Below are 20,633 nucleotides of genomic sequence, written 5' to 3'. Positions count from 1 at the left end.
CAAGGAGCTGCAGCTGTACTGGCTGCCATTCCAAAGCTGGAGGCTTCCCACCTCAAAACCGAGGGAGTTGCCATGGAAGCAAGCTGCACAATTCTTGTGTTGGAAAGAACTACAGAAAACAATATATACTATTATTAAGAACTGGTAAAGGGCAGGTTGTGAACCTTAGCATCCTCATTATTGACCAGAACACCATATTGCTAGCTCTGGCACTCACAGCCTAAGAAAACTCAAACAAACATGGTACAACTGACTCTAATTTAAAAAGTAATGTGCAAAAGACTTAGTATTTCCCCTTGAGAAAAATGAAAATAAGCCCACATTCAAAAGCAATTACAAAAAAAATAAATCATGAAATTGTAAGTAATCTCAACTGTTAATGCCCTGACAGCATGGTTGCCAGATGCCTTGATCTACAAGGCTAAAAACCTCAACCTGTCAAAAACTAAGATTAGTTCCAACAGCTGAGCATCCCTTTCTGGTTGCCTTTTGCTTGCCAGATGCTCAAGCCCTCAGGCTTCAAACACTGAGGATGCTGACACAGTAAATGCTGATATTCTTTATTAGGAATATGACAGTACCAGCTGCAAGGGAAACACCAAAACTTGGCATAAAGTGCCATGATTTGATCTCCTTTTGAGAATACTGAGACAGGAGCAAGACCTGACACTGGCATCAAGATGACAAATCAAGTCCCTAAAAATCCATCACACCCTATTTGAGTGCAATTAGAGCTGTACACAAGTGTTTTGAGCACCATAACTAAGTAGTACTGGACTGAATTTCATCCTATACTAAGGAGGTGACAAAACTATTTGGCCAAAGAGTGGGATGTTTTTGTTTGTTTGTTTTTAAAAAAAAGCTTACATGCCCCAGTGCTTCTGTCCCTTCCTCCCACAAAACAAATGGTGAAAGATGTAGTATTAAATCAAACTGAATGAGGAGAAAGTAATCCATTTCATTCTCAGGATTTTATATACTAATACTGCCAAGTTTCAGTACGTAGATGAACTCCTTCCTCTGAAATTAACCCAACCGTTTCAGCAAACAAGTTCTAGTAGGAGGTATTTTCAGAGGAGAGCCACATATGCAAACGCTGTATTTGGCAAATTTGACCTGACGCAATGTCCTTTCTGAAGAGCGAGATTTCTTCTTACAGGAAATTGAAAACCTGGAAGAGTTTAAGTATCGTCCAGCTTTTGAAATTACTTTTGACTCAGGTTAGTAAAAATAGAAGCCCAAAAGACAATCTTAAGTGGATTAGGAGACAAGTCCATCAACAGTCCCAATACTGCTGGTATCAAATACCTAGGCTGCCGGTCAGCAAGGAAAAGCTGTTACCAAACGCACCAATAAAGAACGTTTGAGTAATCCAGAAATCTCTGTGACCAAAGTTAAGGTACCTCCATCAGATTACCCTCCCTTCTCCAATAACAGGAGGTGCAGTTCCAGTAAAACTGAAGAGACAGGTACCCAGATACTCTGCAAGTTCCCTTTTGTGCTTGGCATCTGACAGAACAAGGAAACTGAAGGGACTCTACCTAATGAATATTGTAATGCCAAATTCACATAATGCTTTTCCCTTTAACAGTGTTGATGAGAAGATGTGTGCTGTTACGACACGTTGGCGAGAAGCACCAAGATGCGCTGGCATATTGAACTGGGATGTAGCCATTTCAGACAAGAATGCTCTATGTACCTGTAAAGTCGACTGCATTTTCTCAGAGTTGGGTCATAGTATTTCAAATCTTCTGCACTAAAGAAAGCCTTAACAACTAGTATACCTTAAAGCATCTGCCAAATTAAAGCAAAAGCTCCTTCACAAGTTAATTGTTAAATAAATTGATTACCTGGAGCAAGAGAAAGGAAGAGCTAGAAGAAAAACTACTCTTCAAGTTGCAAAGGCCTTCGGAGAACAAAAATGCTATAAATCAGTTTGGAGCTTAATGAATATAGAGAAAACAATTTTTCAGTGTAAAAAGTCATATAAAGACTGCACACACTGTGCCCTGCTTCTGAACCCGATTCTCCAATGTAGCCACAAGTAAACGGACAATCCCCTCTTCCTCTGCCATTTTAAAGCTGTAGGCAGCCAACATACATAGAATACAGCTCAAAGCCATCCAGGAGTACTTTGGCTATTTTCAGAGCGATGAGGCAAATATCCTGTTGCTCTGCCACTTGTCCACGTTATTGAAGCAGACAGGATCACAAAGAATACAAGTTTTGTAGACATCCCATTACCAGAAGGGAGAAAAAAAAAATTGCAAAGGGAGGGGGTTAAGGAAGATGGACGGATGCCAGCAATGAGCTAACAGCAAATCTGACTAGATCATCTATTGTCCAGAAGAGCAGCAGCTTGGGGGGACCTCTGGACGAGTAGGATTCCAGTAGGCTCCACCTTCAGCTCAATGTTTTACTGGCATGGAAATGGCTCAAAGTGGGACAGCATGTAGTAGATGCTGCCTATGAAGCCTGCTGCAACCCAGGTCAACTGGTTTGCCTCAGTAATGTTTAAAAAAAATGACAGTTTCTCCCCAATAATCAGGAGGCACAACTTCCCTTAGAAAAAGTCCATAGCGAGTTAGGTCATAGGTCCAAATACTTGGAGGACAACTCTGATCTTCTGTGGTGATGACACGGCCAGAGCATACCATTTTTACATCTTCATATGACAAGACCATGAACGTGGTTTTAAGTAGTCCAGGAACACAGGCTGCAAAACATGGAGAGACAGCAAGTTAGTCACAGGCAAACAGCACCAGCTGTGGTATGGTCTGTAAAAGTCAAGCTTCCCTAACAGGAAAGATCAAACTGCATTTTTACATCCTCTAACCCTATTCTTATCCTCACAAAACAGTGTATGGAAGAGTAGCTACAGTTACAACAAGCTGTTTGTCTGCCATCTGCCTTAACCCTAGTTCTGACACATCAGCTAAATACTGCACTAGTAACATACTGTATCAGGAAGCCAGTCATTTACAATAACAAACTCTTAAGTGAAGAGAATCAAAAATAGAGTTTGCCTGAGGACATCTTTGGTTAAAACTGAGATCAACTAAGACAGCAAGAAGTTTTATGTAGAACAGAATCAAGTATCAAGAAAATGAGTTCTAAGTCAGAAAGTAACACCAACAAAACCCAAAACTGACCATTTCTAGGCAACCAATTCTCACTGGCACCCACTCTAGCCTGGGACAGGCACAAGAGACTTTGTTTTTGTGGGCCTCCTAGAAAGGTTTCTCCTGACCTCACTGGCCAAGCGCTGCAGTTCTATTCACACAGCCTGAATGGTCTAGCGTACTCTCAAGCAGTGCCTTGTGTCCTCAGAAATGTGGGAAAAAACACCCTCAGTTTCAAGTACTGAAATACTATCAGCACAGAAAAAGCACTAATGAAAGCACTCTTGTTCGGACAAGCTTTCCTAGATTCTCTACAGTTTCTAAGACTAAATGACTCCTAATGAATCGATATAAGCACACCGCCAGAAAGGCTCATCTCATTTAACTTCTGCCCTGTCCCCACAGCAAGAAAGGACAAGCCACCCGCATCGGCAGTTATCCCGCAGGAAAGGTCAGTCACTCACGTTTTCCATAGGGCAGTACTGTCGGGCATACCACTCCTGGCTGTAGAGGCAAATGATGACACCTTGGCCCAGGAAGAGAGATGTCCACATGATCACATTCCAGATGGGCCCTTTCCGACGGTCATTAAGGATGAAGTTGAAAACCACTGGAAAAAGGTGAAAGAAAAAAAAAAAGGATTTATTCATAAACAAACTCAGGATTAAAGAATCAAAGACCAATTGATTTCACTGGATCTTTTCCTCCCTTCACTTCATCTCTGGAGCAACAAGGCTCCTCCATAAGGTCAGTAGAGTGCAAGAAAACCTGATTATGCTTGGCAACAGAGCAAATACTAGTTGATTCTGACATTTACTTCCAATAAGTTTGTCAACAAGCTGGCTCAGCTGTATGCCTCTGGGGATCAATATTGTTTGTGTTATGCTGGTGACCAAGACATGCTGGCAGAGATGGCCTAAAGTTTATTAGAGGGCTCTAACTCATTCAGGTTCAAAACTCAAAATGAAATGCAAGAGCTTTAACTTCTAAATAGGCTCTCTTCCTCACTGCAGTAGTAAAGTAATACTTGTCTTATGCTATGACTTTAAAGAAGATGACTTCCAGCCTGCTGACACACAGCAATTCAACTAAGGCTTGGCAAAGAAGCAGCAGTGCTATTAAAGCATATGTAGTGTCACATAAACAGCAGTGTATCATATAAAGCTCTCTTCCTCCCCATCCATACTTTGCTCATTCAAGACCCAGGCTTGCAAACTCAGTGTTCGTATACATATATGTTTGCTGAAAAAAAACACTCACAAAGTTTGGACCCACAATTGCAACTCTTGGAAAAGAAACAGTTCTGTGTGTTAGTGCCTAAAGGATAACTGGCATCAGAAGAGCAGAGCAAGCTTGTTTTAAAAAAAAAAAAAAAAAAAAAAAAAAAAAAAAAAAAAAAAAAAGTCACAAACCCCACAACCCACTCATATACTCTCTCCTGGGAACTTACTTCCAAAGCACATGAACAGGCAAAAGAGAACTGGATAGAAGTAGCCGAAGCAGACGCTCAAAACATATTCGTGCACAGCAGCTGATACTGTGAAGACAGACAGCATAGCTGCTGCTTTGAACTTCTTACCAAAAAACTGAAAGAGAGAAGAATACCAAGGATTATAAGCTATTATGCTGTGGGTTTAGTTTGGTTGAGCACTTTGGATTTTAGGTGTTTTTCTTCAGGCATATTTCCGGTCTCCTGCATAAGTACTCAGGTTGAGTCCACTCATAATATATCTACCAGAGCTCATCAAAATAGTGCAAGATAAGTTCAGTCTGTTGAGTCAATCCTCACACTCGTATGTCTCAGATCCACATTTTGCACGCATTAAAGATTTGGAAATGAGCAACGGAGCTCTAAAAAGCACAGTGGCTACCCACAACAGCTCAGGCAAGACTTTTTTGTGCTTCTCAATGGACAGTGATGCTACATCTTGACAAATGTACTGTCTTGCCCAGTAGTTAAGTGTTTATTTAACAAAGCAAAAGAATATATCTGCCTGTTACTCACCCAAAGGAAGTCCCTGTAGGCATAGTAATAGAGCCAGTCATGTACTACCACATTCCAGGTTCGGTAGTAGTTTGCATAGGAAGTGGAATTCCACCAGTCCTGAAAGTACAGTTGAAAGACTAAATCTAATTAAGCATAAAACATTCTACAGGTCTTTTCTGGGATACCAAGTTGAAAAATATTGATCAGAATAATACCAAGCTAATACAACAAATTGCACCATGAAATAATATTTTCCATTGCACTTTCAACATTCTACTCCGTATATCAAAGTTTAGTTTTATCCCAAACTGCAGTGGCTGAAATGATAAAAAGAATAAAAAGAATGCTAACAGAGATACTGGGTAGGTCTAGTGGCTGGTTCTCTTTGTGCACAGAGTATATTACCTTAAAACCAATTCAGTCAAGTAGAAATCAGATCTTTTCTACAGCACAGCAACTGAAGCCCTAACAGCATAAAACAAGCAAAATCCTGCGGATGCTTTGTTTGGTAAAACAATCTTCAGTTTCCTCCTCTTTTATTTTCATGAGGAAAATGAATTTTAGAAGTTTTGTGAAGCTTGCGTTATAAACTGTAACTCCTGCTTCTTACCTTGTAGAACATCCTATCTGCAAAGCGCAGCATCTCAGCAAATGCGTTGAGCCAACAGTGAAGGAACGCAAAGAAAACCAGGAAGAGAATCAGTACACCTAGAAACAAGGTAGATTCACACCAGGTTTGTAGTGTTTTCTCTCAGATATAAGCAAGAGCATGTAACAGTCAAGACTGTTCTTACAGACACCGAAACAGATGAGCTTTGTGCTCCCTATACAAAAAAGTGAAAGTATTTCAGTTTCTCACCACACCAGGTCGTGCAAGGCTGCCACAGAGGTGGCTGTGAAGACAGTTAAATTCAAACCCAAGCTTTTATTTTGTGCTGCTGACTCTAAAGTTTAACACTGTAACACCGAAGTCCACCCACAAGACCTCCTTTGCTGATCTTCGCCTGTCATGGATGTATCTGATACCAAGCACTTCCCCTCCCCTTTTGCCTCTTCCATAGATATAGTCACTCATGAATTTGGGACTTACCTGGCAGAATGGAATTAAAAATGCAGAGGACCAGCCCTCGAAGATTGAAGGTTTCTTGACTACTGTTGCGAAACTGAGGAATGCAGAGTCTCACAAAGATGTAGTAGGCATAGAAAAGTGAACCAAGCACCTGGAACATATGAAAGTCTGACTCTAAGAGAAATGCACAATTAACACATCACCCCTTGACAGCTCTAGGAGAGGAATAGCAGTTGCCAACACAAGTCAAAGTAATTTATTTTATATTGCTGCTAATAAACTTCCCTAAGGGTCCAGGCAGAAAGTAAGCCACAGCCATCTCGTTAGCACATTGACAGCCTGGAGCAAAATCAACTTGTCATTTCCACTCTAGTATCTCCAAGTTTCTCCTAGACTTATCAACTCAGAAGTTACGGCACAGAAGATTTGTGCCAATGCCAAAGTAAGTGGGACAAGTATCCTGTGATCTAGGTCCAAGACAAGGGTAGAAATAATTGACAAATACTTACGGTAGTTAAATCTAATATTAAAGCTTACTTTTCTTTTATCCCAAAGGAGATGTTTACAGGCCAAATCACCTCAGGTCCATGAACCCATGTTCTGGAAGTTGCAGTCAAAATGCAAGTCACTGCTTTAAATATTCTGACTGCTGTACTCCAACAGTGTGCTTTGCCACCCTCTTTTGTCAAAGAGCAAGCACGCTTTGGGGTTGGGTTTTTTTCGTGTGTGGTTTTTTTTTTTCCCCTCTTTGTTTGGGTTTTTTAAAATTCTTTTGCTTTTTAAACCACGAATGCATTGAATGACAGTAAGTTTCAATCATGCAAAGCCATTTGGAAATACATTCTCAAGAAGCAATTGAAGCTCACATCCAGACACATGTTAAGATCAGGTCAGTCTTGAGCTCAAATAAGCACTGAAGATTTGGATTCCAGGTCTGTTTCAAAATCAGTCTGAATATCTGCAGACAGGTAGCTGTGCCAGTGCATTACAATACAGCATCAGTGTACAGAAAGAGGGACAGAGCATGGATATTGTGTTCCTCACAGACACATGCAGCTTTTGTTTGTACAGAATGGAGTCTAAAGGCTTGTTTAAGCAAGGACTTTTTTTTTTTCTTTGATATAACCATTAGTGCAGCAAGATCACTGTTTCTTTTTTCAGTCACTAAAATATTATTTTCTTGTAAGTCCACACAAAGTAAACAGTGATTTAATGACAAAGGGAGAACTGTTTAGCAACACAGTTTAGATGATGTCTGAAAGTGCATTCTTCAGAAAGCTGCACTACTCACCTGTGCAAACTTCGTAGCTACATAGCCCCACCTTATCATGGGATTCCTAGGAAAAACAACACATGATATACCTAAATAGGACCTCAAAGCAGTCAAAATCACCCTTCAGTTATAGACTTTACTGACCTACACTCTGAAAAAGACCTGGTTTTTGAATTCCAGAGTTCTTAATTTCCTGATATCCAAGAGGTATCTGCTCAAATTGTTGGTTCCTCATTTTCAACGACAGCAGGACAACTATGGAAATTCCATAAATGGAAAAGTATGTGGAGGGGAGCGTTATGCAATTATGTAGGAAGTGGTGATCTGCCCAATAGTCACATAAAGGACTGCGGACTTGACACTGTCAAAGCGTAACCGAGCAAAGGAAAGTTTGGGAGTTCCCAGTTTTAAAGGCTTCAGCCTACTTCCTCAAACTCAGACAGGGCTGCTTATTAGCACCACAGAGAAACAACACACAAGCCTGCTGCAAGAACTGTGTGTTGCTAGATATTCAGTAGCAAGTTTTTAATTTATTTCACTTCAAGTGCACTTCCCACAGAAATAAAACCAGAACTGTAAAGTCAAAATACTATTAGCATTAGAGTGAGTTTTCATGACCAAGTCCTGCTCTTGCCAGATTACTGACTTAACCAAACCTTTACAAAAGCTCTAACTCGTAAGGTGAATAGATCACATTCAGGTATGCTTAATGGTGGCTTCTGTTTTTAGACTACTACTTTCATGTTCTATTGGTGTGGCTCACGTTACCTGGGATAGTTGTCTCTGTAGATGAGGGTGGGAGCAAAGAGGAAGTACAGGTATTGAGAAATTCTGGGAATAGGTACTGTACCTGGAAGAGGGTAAGATTAAAAAACAACAGTCTGCAATCTTTCTGCTTACTGAAGGTTCGGTTTCCCCAGTACCCTTTCACAACATGCAACCCTTACTACCTCAAAAAAACACATCAGACTGGAACTAAAGGTATGGGATTTGCAGAGAATAAAACAAACTAGACAGATCAGAGATAACTGCCTGGCCATGAAGCATAGTCAACAAGTGAGGGTGACTAACAGGTAGTGCAGTGCTAACACCTTGATAAGGCCTGTATCAACACGTGGGTTCATGTTCAGCTCTGACATGCCTTGCTGAAAGAGCTTCTGTGCTTCTACAACTGCTGTCATTTCAACTAGAGCACTGAACTAGGGGTGTGCAGGCAGCCTCTACGCATCTTTTTCTCACAAAAGCTGAAATAAGGAATCCTGTTGAAACAAAACTTAAGACACAGAGATGACTCACCTGAATAGTCTAACTCATTGCCTATTATCAAATGAAAAGGGTCAGGCTGAAATTACGATGCAGAAGGTCAGCCTAGAGCTTCTTCACCTGCCCATCCAAAGCCACCTACTCAAATCCTACCTCTCCAATCCACGAGGGCAGCTCAAAGCAGTGGAGGGAAAACAAGAGCTGGTATACACTGCTATCATAAAAAGCAGGGCCAGTTACTCACTGGACTTGTCCTTTACAGAGGACAGGACTCTGGGCACGTTCTCCCGGACAAACGAATGAGCCTTCATAACAAGACGAACCTGTAAGACCGAGAGAATATCAGTTTAATACTCTCACTTTCCCAACTTCACAATAAAGACTGCATCAAGCATTTTAAGGCAATACCTTCAACATCTGAGTTTCTCTCTAATTTATCCCTTTTACAAGAAAAAGGCTGCTTCCTCTGCCCACAAGTTTGTTTAACTGACATGAATTTAAAACACTGCAACGTGAAACATGCAGTAACAATCATGACTCAGAAGAATCAAAACACATCTCATTTACTCTCACAGGACCACAGCCTACACAAGGCCTCCGAATCACACCAGTAAGTTGCTAACCAATTAACATTAACTTAAAATTCACAAACACACACACAAAATCCCTATCCATTTCAATAGGCCAGTATGCTTTGAAATTTTGAAACAGACTCCTTGAAGTTAGATGTGTTCTACAGCAATTACTATTACGTTAGAATAGGGTGGTGCCACATATAAGAAGTACCTGAAGGACCAAAAGGAGGACTAATCCAAAGTTAATTCCTGAAGTCTACATTATTACCTCTGACGACCTTTGTTATAACCTTATGGTCTGACCAGTCCTCCACACTCCTGCACTCTTCCTTGTCTTCCCTCAAAAAAGAAAATTCCACTTTTAAGAAAACTGACTACAAGACAAGGACAGTTGCTTCTTGGGAACAGAAAGGGAAACAGGAAGCACTTGTTGACTACATACTTGCCTTTTTTTTAAGAGGAACGTTACAACTTCCTTGTATACTATAGCACAATAGGTTCTTAAAATTAGCTGTAAGCATTTAGCATCGACAAAACAACTAGAAATAAATGGAATTTCAGCCTTGAAGTACATTCAGAAAAAACCCACAGTAAAATCTTAAATACAGGGTAAGAAATACAAGTGGCTTCCAGGTCAAAACTAAGTTTACTATCTACTTTTTCTCATTAGACTTGTTGCCTGCAAGTCTAAGACAAACTCTATCTACAGCCCTGTCTTAATTTAATAATAAAACCAATACTTGTCTCCTTAGAAAAACAGACCCTTTCCATTTTTAAAACAAGATTCAATACATCCAAAGATACTGGGTAGGAACCTACCTGTTCCAGTATTACAATAAAACGGGACGCTGGAGGCAGGGCATATGATACAGCAATATACGTTGGTCCAAATCCAAGCCCAGCTGTTTGGAAGAGCGTGAACAACATCCCATAGAAAAGAGAGCGGATTACACGATGGGAAGAACTGCAGTAGCCTTGGGCCCACCAGACAAAAAGGTTGTATGGAACTATAACTGTAGCACAGAACATGCACAGCCAAGTACAGAAGACGACTGGGAACTTTCCGAAAACAAAGACCAATAGATCAAATCCTAGGACCAGCCTAGAAAGCACAAAGAAAGAGGCAATATTCAGTGTCTGTTGTTTCATAAGAAATACTTCTACTCCACTGAGTGGCTACAAAATGCAAAGCTTCCAGATCATAGTTGTTTGACAGTCTAGACAGAAGTGACTGTGGCAATTTTCAGCTTGGAAACAGAGGGCTGTCTGTGGCAGATTTAAGTGACCATCCACAAGCACATCAGAAAATAAGAGATGAAGGACTCATGCCACCAATGCTGCCAGGCACAGCTTACCTTCAAATCCCACAGGGCTTAAGCACATCTATAAGATCAGCATGTGCTTTAAGAGTACGCTCAAGCTCATCCCTGGTAAGAACAAGCACATGACTAAATGATCCACTGCTGAACCAGGGTCCAAAAGAGCTTTTGGGCAACACTCCCAAGGCGTCATCACTATTACGTTGAGAATCAGTTCTTCCCAGGAGTTTAACACCTAAAGAGGCTTCTTCCCCACCTCTGTAGGCACGAGGTATTTTAACATCTAGCAGTCAAACCTAATTTAATTCTGCTTTGTGAAAACTGTAGGCATTCCACATGGATTCAGTTTAGAAGTCACCCAAAAGGCTTTGGGTCATTAGACAGTCAGTCCGAATATGTCCACGTGGTGTGCACCAGGTATTTTATTTCACTAATCAAGCTTAAAATATAAGGACATAACCAAAAGAATGTTCAACCTTACTGGCTATCAAAGTCACCAGAGCTTACTCCTACACATAAGCAGCTCTTCTAAACCAAGGTCAGAGGAGAAGGTAGTACAGAGTACACCAACACAATTAATTTGTTCTCATGTGGAGGCTCAATTGCAAACTGGATCCAAACTATCAGATCTAGCTGAGAACATAGCAATGATTTTTTTCTTTTAAAGTAATCAGCGAATCCAATCTTATTAGTTAATTTTAGAGGTAAATATCTATTTTCCCCCCAATGTCCATACACTATTAAGTTAGGATCAGCTAAATATTCAATAGCACACAAGCCTGTTCTTTTATCTAGACAAGAGCAATAATGATTATAATCAAGATACAGCTCTAGTTTTGTACACTGAAGATCAAGTAATCAGCAAGATAAACATGTAATCCTACTTGTGTACATGGGATACAGCTTGCCAAAAAGATACTATTTAAAGCAACAAGCAAGCGTGAGGAAAGCAGTCTTTCACAACCATGTTCAGAACTGGCTACCTGCAAAGCACAACTTTAACAGAAGCTGTGCCAATACCCTTGAGATTTTTTCACTAGGAAAACCAAAAAGTTCTATTTTTATTTAAGCACAAGCACAGTGTTCCAGAACTGTCATTTTTCAGAGGGAGGACTGCTGAAGTTTTTTCTAAACACAGTACTCCATCAAGTAACACAAGCAGCTGAAACTTACTGTTTCATTAAATATATTCGACTAGAGCAGTCCACAATCAGCGATGATCTCTCCTATTTTCAGCCTTGTGATGAACTAAGGACGTGAGGCCAAACTGTGCTGGCCATAATTCTCACGGAATACAACAATCTGTAGGATTTTGCTAACATCTAGCTATCTGATTTGAAATTATCATATACCTTCAACAAGAATTCCAGCATATATTTTAAGTATATCAAGTTGAAAATCCCCCTTCCAACAACATCCCAAGGAAGGATTCTCCCTTCTTTCTGCAGCATTCTGCAGTTTCATGTACCCCTGGTGTTTTGGAAGCGACCATTTCCCGAGCCCTGGTCCCTGTCTTTCCAAGCGTTCTTACCTTCCTTCATCAATGAAGTCTACTAAAAGAGTGCTGAGGATGAAGACAATGAGAAGAGCGATGAACATGTGGTAGATCGTCCTGATGTGACTCACTTCAAACAGCTCACTAAGGGAGAGATTCAAATGCTATCAGGCTATTCACATAGCACATCACACCTCCAGTATGTTAGCTTTCAAAGTGTTTCACGGTAAGGTAAGATGACACCACTGCCTTCCCGATTCGAAAGATTGACCTTAATGCACAAGTTGGGTGCCAGTCTAGACAGACATTTCCTCAGTTTATCCTCAGACAAAGGATAATTAGCCATCAGCTTAGTGCTACTGAGAGGACTGTAATTAAGGTTTACTTTTAGGAAGCCTGCAAGATATAGTAGAGATGTTTTAGAAAGAAACAGAGAAACTTAAAGGGGTCAGTCCACAGAGGTTTGAACATAAGACTACGGGTGGTGGTGAGGAGAGCACCTGAAAGCAAAGGCTACAGCTAGTTTGTTATCAAGGGTGTTTTCAGTGAATTTAATGGAAAATGTGAAGTCAAGTTACTCACTCCAAGAGGGACCTTCTGGCAGTAAAGATCTTCCCATGTTCTGGAGGGGCCCTCAAGGTCCTGCAAATGAAGAAGAAAGGAAACAAAGCTTCCAGGAAACATAATGTTGTTATAGGGACAGCTTAAAACTGACTTACTTGGCTTTGTGCAGTTCCTTCTCTGAGCAGGAAGCTGGGAAGAGAGAGGCTGAAGATGAGGAGTCCAGGAGTGCTGACTTTGCTACCAAACTGTTCACAAACTCTGTGAAGTGACTGTCCACTTCCTTCATGAAAGCTGGCTTCAATTGCTGATAAGAGTAAAAACAGAGCAGAAAATTGTTTAACACTCTGGGTTCACTTTCATACAATATTTATATTCCTTTTTATCACATTGCAGGACAGAGCAAGGCATCAAGAAAACACTCCTGCACCATCTGCCAATAGCTGTAGTCAACTAGGACAAGATCAGGAACTTATCCTGGCCTGTTCATGCACCTCAGGCCAGAGGACTTTGAATGATGTTTAAACTTCTTTATCAGATGCGACACAGAGGAGAAAAGTAAACATACTGATCTTCATACATATGTCTGGAGAGGCAGGTTATTTCACGTATTTTATGCTCCCAAGAAGGTTGAGCTAAACTTAATGCATGAGCCCCAGAAAACATTTCTCAATTTTACATCCTTAGCTTACAAAACAAGTACAACCTGATTTAATTTTTAGCCCATCTAGTGTTATTGAGGGAAAAATGGACCTTTTCATGCTTGTGGCTAAGCAATCACCATTGCTTCTGTGTTAATGCATGAGAACATCAATCTCACTGATGCGAGTGCAGGAAGGAGCAAATTTACCCTTCCACTGCTACCACTGTTTGGATGAAAACGTTCTTGTGTCACTGAAATTACAGAATGCACAGAAAATTTTCACTAAAGCAACAAAACAGGGTAACATTGCTAAGCATTAAGACTGAGCAGTGAGAGAGACAAAACTGGTAGGCAGCAAGACTGAAGTTCAAGAATTCACAGGATTAAATATCCCAGTTCAATCTTCTACACTCCCTTTTCTTCAGACAGCTTCATACATGTTGTCTTCTCTATTACAGTCAGTTGTGACAAAGTTGCACTATTTTTAGTCTATTCATATTTTTCTTCTCTCATTTCATTAGACAAAGGCAACTTCTGAAGCACCTGCTCTACTCGAGACCTTGACTTCCGAGGGTCCAAGAAAAACCGTCGATGAGCATTCCCTTCTCTACCATCTTTTTTGAAGAATGCACTGATACAGTGCAAAAAAAAAAAAAAAAAAAAAAAAGAAAGCAGATAATCAGCTGTGGGTAAAACATAGGTCACCCTGGTCAAAGACTGCTGCTTCACCTGATAAAGAGTTTATTTTCTAGAAAGGAAAATACTACTTAACCTTCCCAATAGTCACTTATCCAGACAAGGATATAATTCATCTTCAAAAGGCAGATTGTAAAATGCTAAGGTGTTTCCATATCCCTTTTGTCTTGCCTGAAGACTAGCACATGTAATTCATTCCTGTATTTTCCTGTCTGCAATATAGTTGGACCTGCTATTCAGTCTCACAACATGAACTTTCAAAGACCTGATCTCCCACACCCCAGGCAGAGTTTTTAAAACTAGATGCAAGTAGAAGAAACTGAATGATTAAAATGTTCAAAGTTACTTATTTCTGCAGTAAGTGCTATACTGAGCTCTTTGCTATGGCGCAAATCCTCTTATCCTTTATATGCAGAGAGGATCCCAAGACTTGCATAGTGGCATAACAGTTATTCTTACGACCAGAAAAAAAAAAAAGCAGGCAAAATGAATTCCCTCAAGGAAAGAAAAGGCAACATGTGTTCACTACATTATGACAAGAACTCGGGGAATCTAAAGATCCTAAGATCTCTGGCACTTCAAAAGACAGTGGTTTACAAGACTTCTGAGAATTCAGTTGCATGACACCAAATGGTTTTCTCAATATTTGAGCCTACTGATGAAGTATAGCTGAAAGCTAATCCTTGAGTTCCTGAACCACAAGCCTCTCTAGAATGGTCTGCCAGACAGCCATCATCTTCAGCACAGGAGATAGACAAGTTTCAAGAAGTACTAATTACATACCATGTTTTGTTTTTTTATGCAAGTGTCTATTAGCAACATTTGTCTGATCATTCTTCTGCCTGAGATTTTTCAAGTTTGCCTCCAGATTCAAGGCCCAAGTCTTCCTACACAACAACTGCATGCTATTTCACCTAGCCTTCCTACTGATCAGCTGCTTAAGAAACATAGAATCATAGAATGGTTAAGGTTGGAAGGGACCTTCAAAGGTCATCTAGTCCAGCCCCCCTGCAAGGAGCAGGGACATCCCCAACCAGATCAGGTTGCTCAGAGCCTCATCCAGCCTGGCCTTGAACGTTTCCAGGGATGGGGCATCCACCACCTCTCTGGGCAACCTGTGCCAATGTTCTACAACCCTCATGGTAAAAAATTTTTTCCTAATATCCAATCTAAATCTACCTCCCTCTATTTTAAAACCATTACCCCTCGTCCTATCACAACAGGCCCTACTGAACAGTCTCTCCCCATCTTTCTAGATAAAGGAAACATGTCTGTTTCCCTTATCACCTTCAGAATTCCCAACTCCTACCTACTTTCTAATCCTTAATGCTGAAAAGTAACAAAACCAAGAAATCCATTTTCAAAAAGGGAAAGAAAGAGCCTGGAAGTAGTGCATAAAAACAACGCTTCCTCAAAACAGCATCTGTGATACTTGAGCTCATTTGTCAGTAGGTGTTTATGTTTCAGTGCGTAACTATTATGCTAAAGAAAGCTGGAGCAGCATTGTTTTCACTAAAAAGGAACAAGCACAAGATCTAAGAAAAAGAAGGAAAAGTCAGATAACTGAAGTGTTAGCTCCAAGCTGCAGCAGTGATATGTTTGCCTCTCACACAGACCTCTTTCCACAGCTGTTTTAAGAAGTCTTGATTTCCACTGGTGGACATTTGTCATCCATGATACATCCTTCATTTTCCAAGCATGCTTGTACTGCTTTTATACAGTAGATTCCCCAAAACACTAAGCTAAAAAGGCCTCTCTAGAAGCAAAACTTGTAGGCTAATAAAATACATTAATAGATGATGTATTCTGACAAAATGCTACTGTCTAACGCGACAACAGCCAAGTAAGCAAGTTTAATTCTCTGGCAGGAAATACAAGACCATCTGAAATGAGACCACATAAACCCAGAAGACCCTGAAGTCAAGATGCATCAGAACTCTACGTTCCTCCTGTTTCACAGTGGTCAGAGCCAGAGAGATATCCTGAAATAGAAGCTGCAGTAGGAGAAGGAGCAAATTAATATTTAACTTAAAACATTTTTACCCTATTTGGCAGCTGCCAGTATAGAATAAACAAGCTTCGCTAGTGCTTAATGAAACAGAAGCTCTTAGGAGCTGGCTACTCTTAGATGCTGCTTTTCTGGGAGGCAGATGAGAGGACTGTCTCTGTAAGAGATGTGGACTTGTTCCTCTAAAAACAGGAAAAAAAAAAAAAAAAAAAAAAAAAAAAAAAAAAAAGAGTATTTTGGAACTACAATCTGTAACAGAAGACACTGGCATTCTCTGGCACAGCCTGCTTTTACAGCACGCATGCACATATCCCTACCAAAAAAGTAAAATGGAAATTCCTGGTCTTCTTGGAGCACTCAAATTTCCATGCCAAACAAAGCACTATTCATTTCTACCAAAACTCTGCCTTTTAAGTCTTTCCCCTTTCTTCAGCCTAACCTCCTCTCAGCAAGATTTTAACAGAGATTTCCTTAAACTACCTCTTCCCTCTAGTTAGCAGTCTGCTAAGATTGCCTCCTCCTAATACAACCCTCCAGGGCTGATATGAACACCTGCATATGTTTGGACTGGGAGAGCAGGGCATGAGTTCTCATTACATTAAATAAAATACAACCGGAGCGTAGACCCTACAGTAATTGTAATTCTATAGAACAAAACTGCACAACATACCATGCTCTATTATCAACTATTACTACTGTCATTCAAAGGGCAGTCTACTTGAGCAAGTGCCAGAGTAACTGTTAGTGCTCAATAAGTGTATTCTACCCAGCAACCAAATAAATGACATTTGAGAGCGCACCTCCCACCAGCCTTCACTATGACAGGTCATGGATACACAGATGGCCTTGCAGCTTCACCAGTGGAGAGCACTTAACCAAGAGTCTCCTAAAATATGCCTGAAGTCTCAGACAAGGAACCGGGCAGATCAACTCAGCTGCCACCAATAAGTTTTAAACAAAATAATCAGACCATTACAAAACCAAAAGGGGGGCAAGTACGAAAAGAATGTTATGCCATAAAAAGCAGAAGTGGGCCAATAATTAATGAGAAGTTGGAGAAAGTTGAGGGAAGTAACCCCGTAGCTTACTTACAAAGAGAAGGTTGCAAGAGTCCCCCAGCATTTTACTCATTCTAACAGATTTAGAAATTTCAGTCACTGAAACATGACAACATCCAGCCTCCACCATGTGACAGAACACACCATTCTCAACTCAGTTTAGGATGAACGAAGGACTGGATTTTCAGACTGGACTGCAGATGCACGAAGGCATCCTGTGCATGAGTAACACCTAGTGCCTACAAATCCCATTTAAATCAGTGGGAGCTGTCAGTGACCAGCACTTCTCAGAAGTCATGCATCTGTCTAGACCTCAGATATCGATCACCTAAACGGCAAACTGCAATCCAAATCTTTGTTCAGTGGTTCACACAACAAAAAGGGCAGGGACTCCAGGAAATGTCAGGAATTATGCAGTAGATGGAGGTTTTTTTACTTAGCCTTGCAGCTATTACTGTACCCTTAAGATACCTTAAACAAATTTGCAAGCTGCCTAACTCGGAGTTTAAAACCTGAACTCCCCATATTTTGGGAGAAACTTCAGTAATTAAAAGTGACACTGACCCTGCTGGTTTTCTTCGATTCTCTTTGCAGATAAGAAATCACTTAGGTCTAGAAACTAGTGTGTCTCAAATCTGGTGGCCAGAAAAAAAAAAAAAAATTAGAAACAAGAGACATTCCTGAAGAAAGAAATTCAAGGTCAAGTCCCCTTACAAGCAAGTAGTGTTCCCTGGAACTTAAAGCCACATGTGCTCAACAGTTAAAGTTTTCTCACGTAAACATCTGTTGCCAACACAGTGATTTGCAGTGGCTCTTTTGTCTGCAGAGAACACGTATGAGGCTTGCTCTATCATGTCCTCACTAAGAATCATTCAGAGAAGGCAACTTACGAAATAAAATTCAGAGCTGACTATCCCTCTAATGGGCTGAATTGTATGAGTTTTGGCACAAAAAGCAGTACACGCTTTGCAGAAGACATTTAAACACATTTTAGTTATATCTGTTATAAGTGACACACACCTACAGAGGTGAAAAAAAGACTTAAAATACGGAAACATCTCAAAGGTGCAAGATATTTTTCTATGTCTTGTAAGTATCCACTCCCTAATATTCACGTAAGGCCAGTACAATTAGATTGCTTTATCTTTACCGTGGAATTCTCTGCAATAAAATGAAGCAAGAGTGTAGAATGATTTGCCCAGAACAAAACAATGGTTAGCAATGTAGGTGCAGTTCATTGTTAGCTAACTTCATTTACTTTGGGCATAAATCACCTTAACATAATCTAAGACAATGGCAGCTCACACAGACGCAGATGATGTTAGAAATACCCAGTGTTATTTTCTTTGAAGACATTGCTCACTGACAAAAAGAGTGGGACCAAGGTTCAGGAAGGTGATCTCCACAGCCAGGGCAACAAAAGCTGTGGGACACAGGCTACAGGCTGCCCTTTACTCAATGGATACCAGGACACAGAGCATTTTAAAGACTAAATATGCAAGCAGGCTAGCTGATAATCAGATTGCCAAAAGTTAGTGGTCAGGGAAGTTCTATTTTATCTACAGGCCTCAAAGTTCATTCTTATCTTTGGACTTCAACCTACTGGGGTCCAGTGAGACAGAACTGCATTTGATAATATCTCGTGCAAAGTCAGAAGAGAGGAGGAGGAGAGAAAGAGGGCTGTACAAAAGTCGCTGCACTCAAGCTATGACTGAATAGGGATATTTGTTCCAGGACTAGTGACTCTCCAAAAGACATTCAGGGTCAATTATCCCACTCCTCCCCACAAGCAAGTAGTAGAGTGTATTTACCTCAGCTTCTGCTATTAGCTGCATTTTTCTTGTTATCACATGGTCGACATCAACCCGGCCTAAGGAAGAACAGCAAATAATTAACATTTGCATTTTCAGTGATGCAAGCTGCATGTCTGAAAACACAGAAAGCACAACATACAGTAGCTCAGCCACTGATTTTTCATTAGCACTTCTGACTTCTAATAAGGCCCCAGTTAAGTTCAAAACAAAGCTGCAGGAAATTTGTAAGCTATGACCAAGTATTTTAAACAGTCATTTAGGATTGCAGCACTATAAGGCAGTCAACAGCTGATAACATGCTGGATTTTCAAAAGCTTTATTTTCCATCAGCAACTCTGCAAATCTTCCCAAGGTCCATAAACATATTCAGCCTTGACGCAGCAATTAGAACAACCCTTAGAAGGTCATATTCAAGTGCGTTGATCTTTTATTAGAGCTTTATCTTACACACAGTGAACTAGACATAAGATTAGGTTGTCTGGAGGTCTCTACATTGCCAATAGACAAGGCAGTCAGTCACAACTATCTGTAAAATACCATAACCAGCTCTGAAGACAGGCTAAATGGCAAGTTGGAAGACTATCCTGTGTTCAAACCTGGCTACTCCCACTCCTTTCATGCTCTAGAAGTGCTACACATCAGCCTGACTGCATCTCTCTATGTTACATTGCTTAAGCAGTCAGGTCTAGCCATGCAATGAACATCATCTGACTTTTATCATTATTCATATCACTAGCTAATATGTAAAGCCTCAAATATCACCTTTGTTTTGCATAAAGAACTATACACATCTGAGATGCCTCTACTACATCAAGAGGAACAATATACACGAATCAGACATTTCAGACTAGTTGAGTTTTAAGACAATGTTTGTCTGCCATGGTTGTAGAGTGCTGGGAAGTCAGCTGGTGTTTTAATTCTCCAATAAGAACGAGAACACAGAAGATAAAGTTACTTAAAACAGAGAGTCTTCCACATGAAGGAAAAGCAAGATTAAAGCAGCAACATCTACCCCCCTAAAATACTGGTCAGGGCGAAAAGATAGCAACAAACCTTGCCTCGTGCATGTCCTTTGACAGGTACACCTACACCAGTACCTCACATAGTAACACAGAGCTAGTATGACAACTTTCACATTCAGTTTCTAATTCAACACTACCACTGAGAAAAAGATACTAAACTGATTCTTTAGTAACATTCCAGTGAAGCATGAGCTAACACATTTGCAGCAGAGGTGCCAATGTTGTGCTGCTGCATGACAAGAAAACAGATTCATAGCAATATCACAGTTCATAATGCAGCCTCCCTCTATCCGCACAGCCTAAGCGCACAAAATGCAGTGTGTTGTTTTAACAGAAGCAAGTGCTTCTGTGATGGATGCTAGTCTGAAGGTGCTCTTATCAGCAATCAGTTGTAAGAAGTTTAGATAGACCTGTTTCAGAGAGAACTCCAATTCCAATACTGGAGAACAATTAAATGAAGCAAGAGACTTTATCTTTAATGAAGCTATGCTCAGTTGTCAGCATTAATTTCCCCTCACTCAGCCCCAATCAAGCAGGAAGAACGAGGTTTTTTTGGTTTATAAAATTTGGTACATAAGCTATAAACTTAAGAACAGACCAGCAACAACAGCCTATTACTTGGCAGCCTTGTGGTGCAACAACAAACAAGAAAACTGCTTAATATCATGAATTTTTGGCAGCATGCAAAGATCCACTTCACAAAAATAGAATTCCTGGTTGCTAAGCAT

The 20,633-nt window shown here is 40.4% G+C and overlaps 2 protein-coding genes across 5 annotated transcripts in view; one reads left to right on the top strand and one right to left on the bottom strand.

The window, feature by feature from the left end:
- The window catches only part of TOR1AIP2 (torsin 1A interacting protein 2), a 187,571-nt gene that overhangs the window by 106,049 nt on the left and 60,889 nt on the right, over window positions 1-20,633 (top strand). The gene's annotated exons all lie outside the window — the stretch shown is intronic.
- SOAT1 (sterol O-acyltransferase 1) overlaps window positions 545-20,633 on the bottom strand; it is a 30,062-nt gene continuing 9,973 nt past the window's right edge. For both annotated transcript variants that reach the window (XM_086753905.1, XM_086753907.1), the window contains exons 3-16: window positions 18,881-18,939; window positions 12,823-12,971; window positions 12,686-12,745; window positions 12,140-12,247; window positions 10,109-10,391; window positions 8,959-9,037; window positions 8,220-8,301; window positions 7,470-7,515; window positions 6,200-6,329; window positions 5,720-5,817; window positions 5,128-5,226; window positions 4,573-4,708; window positions 3,587-3,732; window positions 545-2,716 (exon numbers count right to left, since the gene is read on the bottom strand). In XM_086753905.1, coding sequence (XP_086610031.1) covers window positions 2,660-2,716; window positions 3,587-3,732; window positions 4,573-4,708; window positions 5,128-5,226; window positions 5,720-5,817; window positions 6,200-6,329; window positions 7,470-7,515; window positions 8,220-8,301; window positions 8,959-9,037; window positions 10,109-10,391; window positions 12,140-12,247; window positions 12,686-12,745; window positions 12,823-12,971; window positions 18,881-18,939 — 1,532 coding nt within the window. In that variant the 3' untranslated portion in view covers window positions 545-2,659. The remainder of the gene's footprint in view (window positions 2,717-3,586; window positions 3,733-4,572; window positions 4,709-5,127; window positions 5,227-5,719; window positions 5,818-6,199; window positions 6,330-7,469; window positions 7,516-8,219; window positions 8,302-8,958; window positions 9,038-10,108; window positions 10,392-12,139; window positions 12,248-12,685; window positions 12,746-12,822; window positions 12,972-18,880; window positions 18,940-20,633) is intronic.

This window comes from Chlamydotis macqueenii, chromosome 8 (assembly GCF_036417535.1).
Source record: "Chlamydotis macqueenii isolate bChlMac1 chromosome 8, bChlMac1.mat, whole genome shotgun sequence".
Classification (NCBI taxonomy): Eukaryota; Metazoa; Chordata; class Aves; order Otidiformes; family Otididae; genus Chlamydotis; species Chlamydotis macqueenii.
This window is presented reverse-complemented; position numbering and strand designations above follow the sequence as displayed.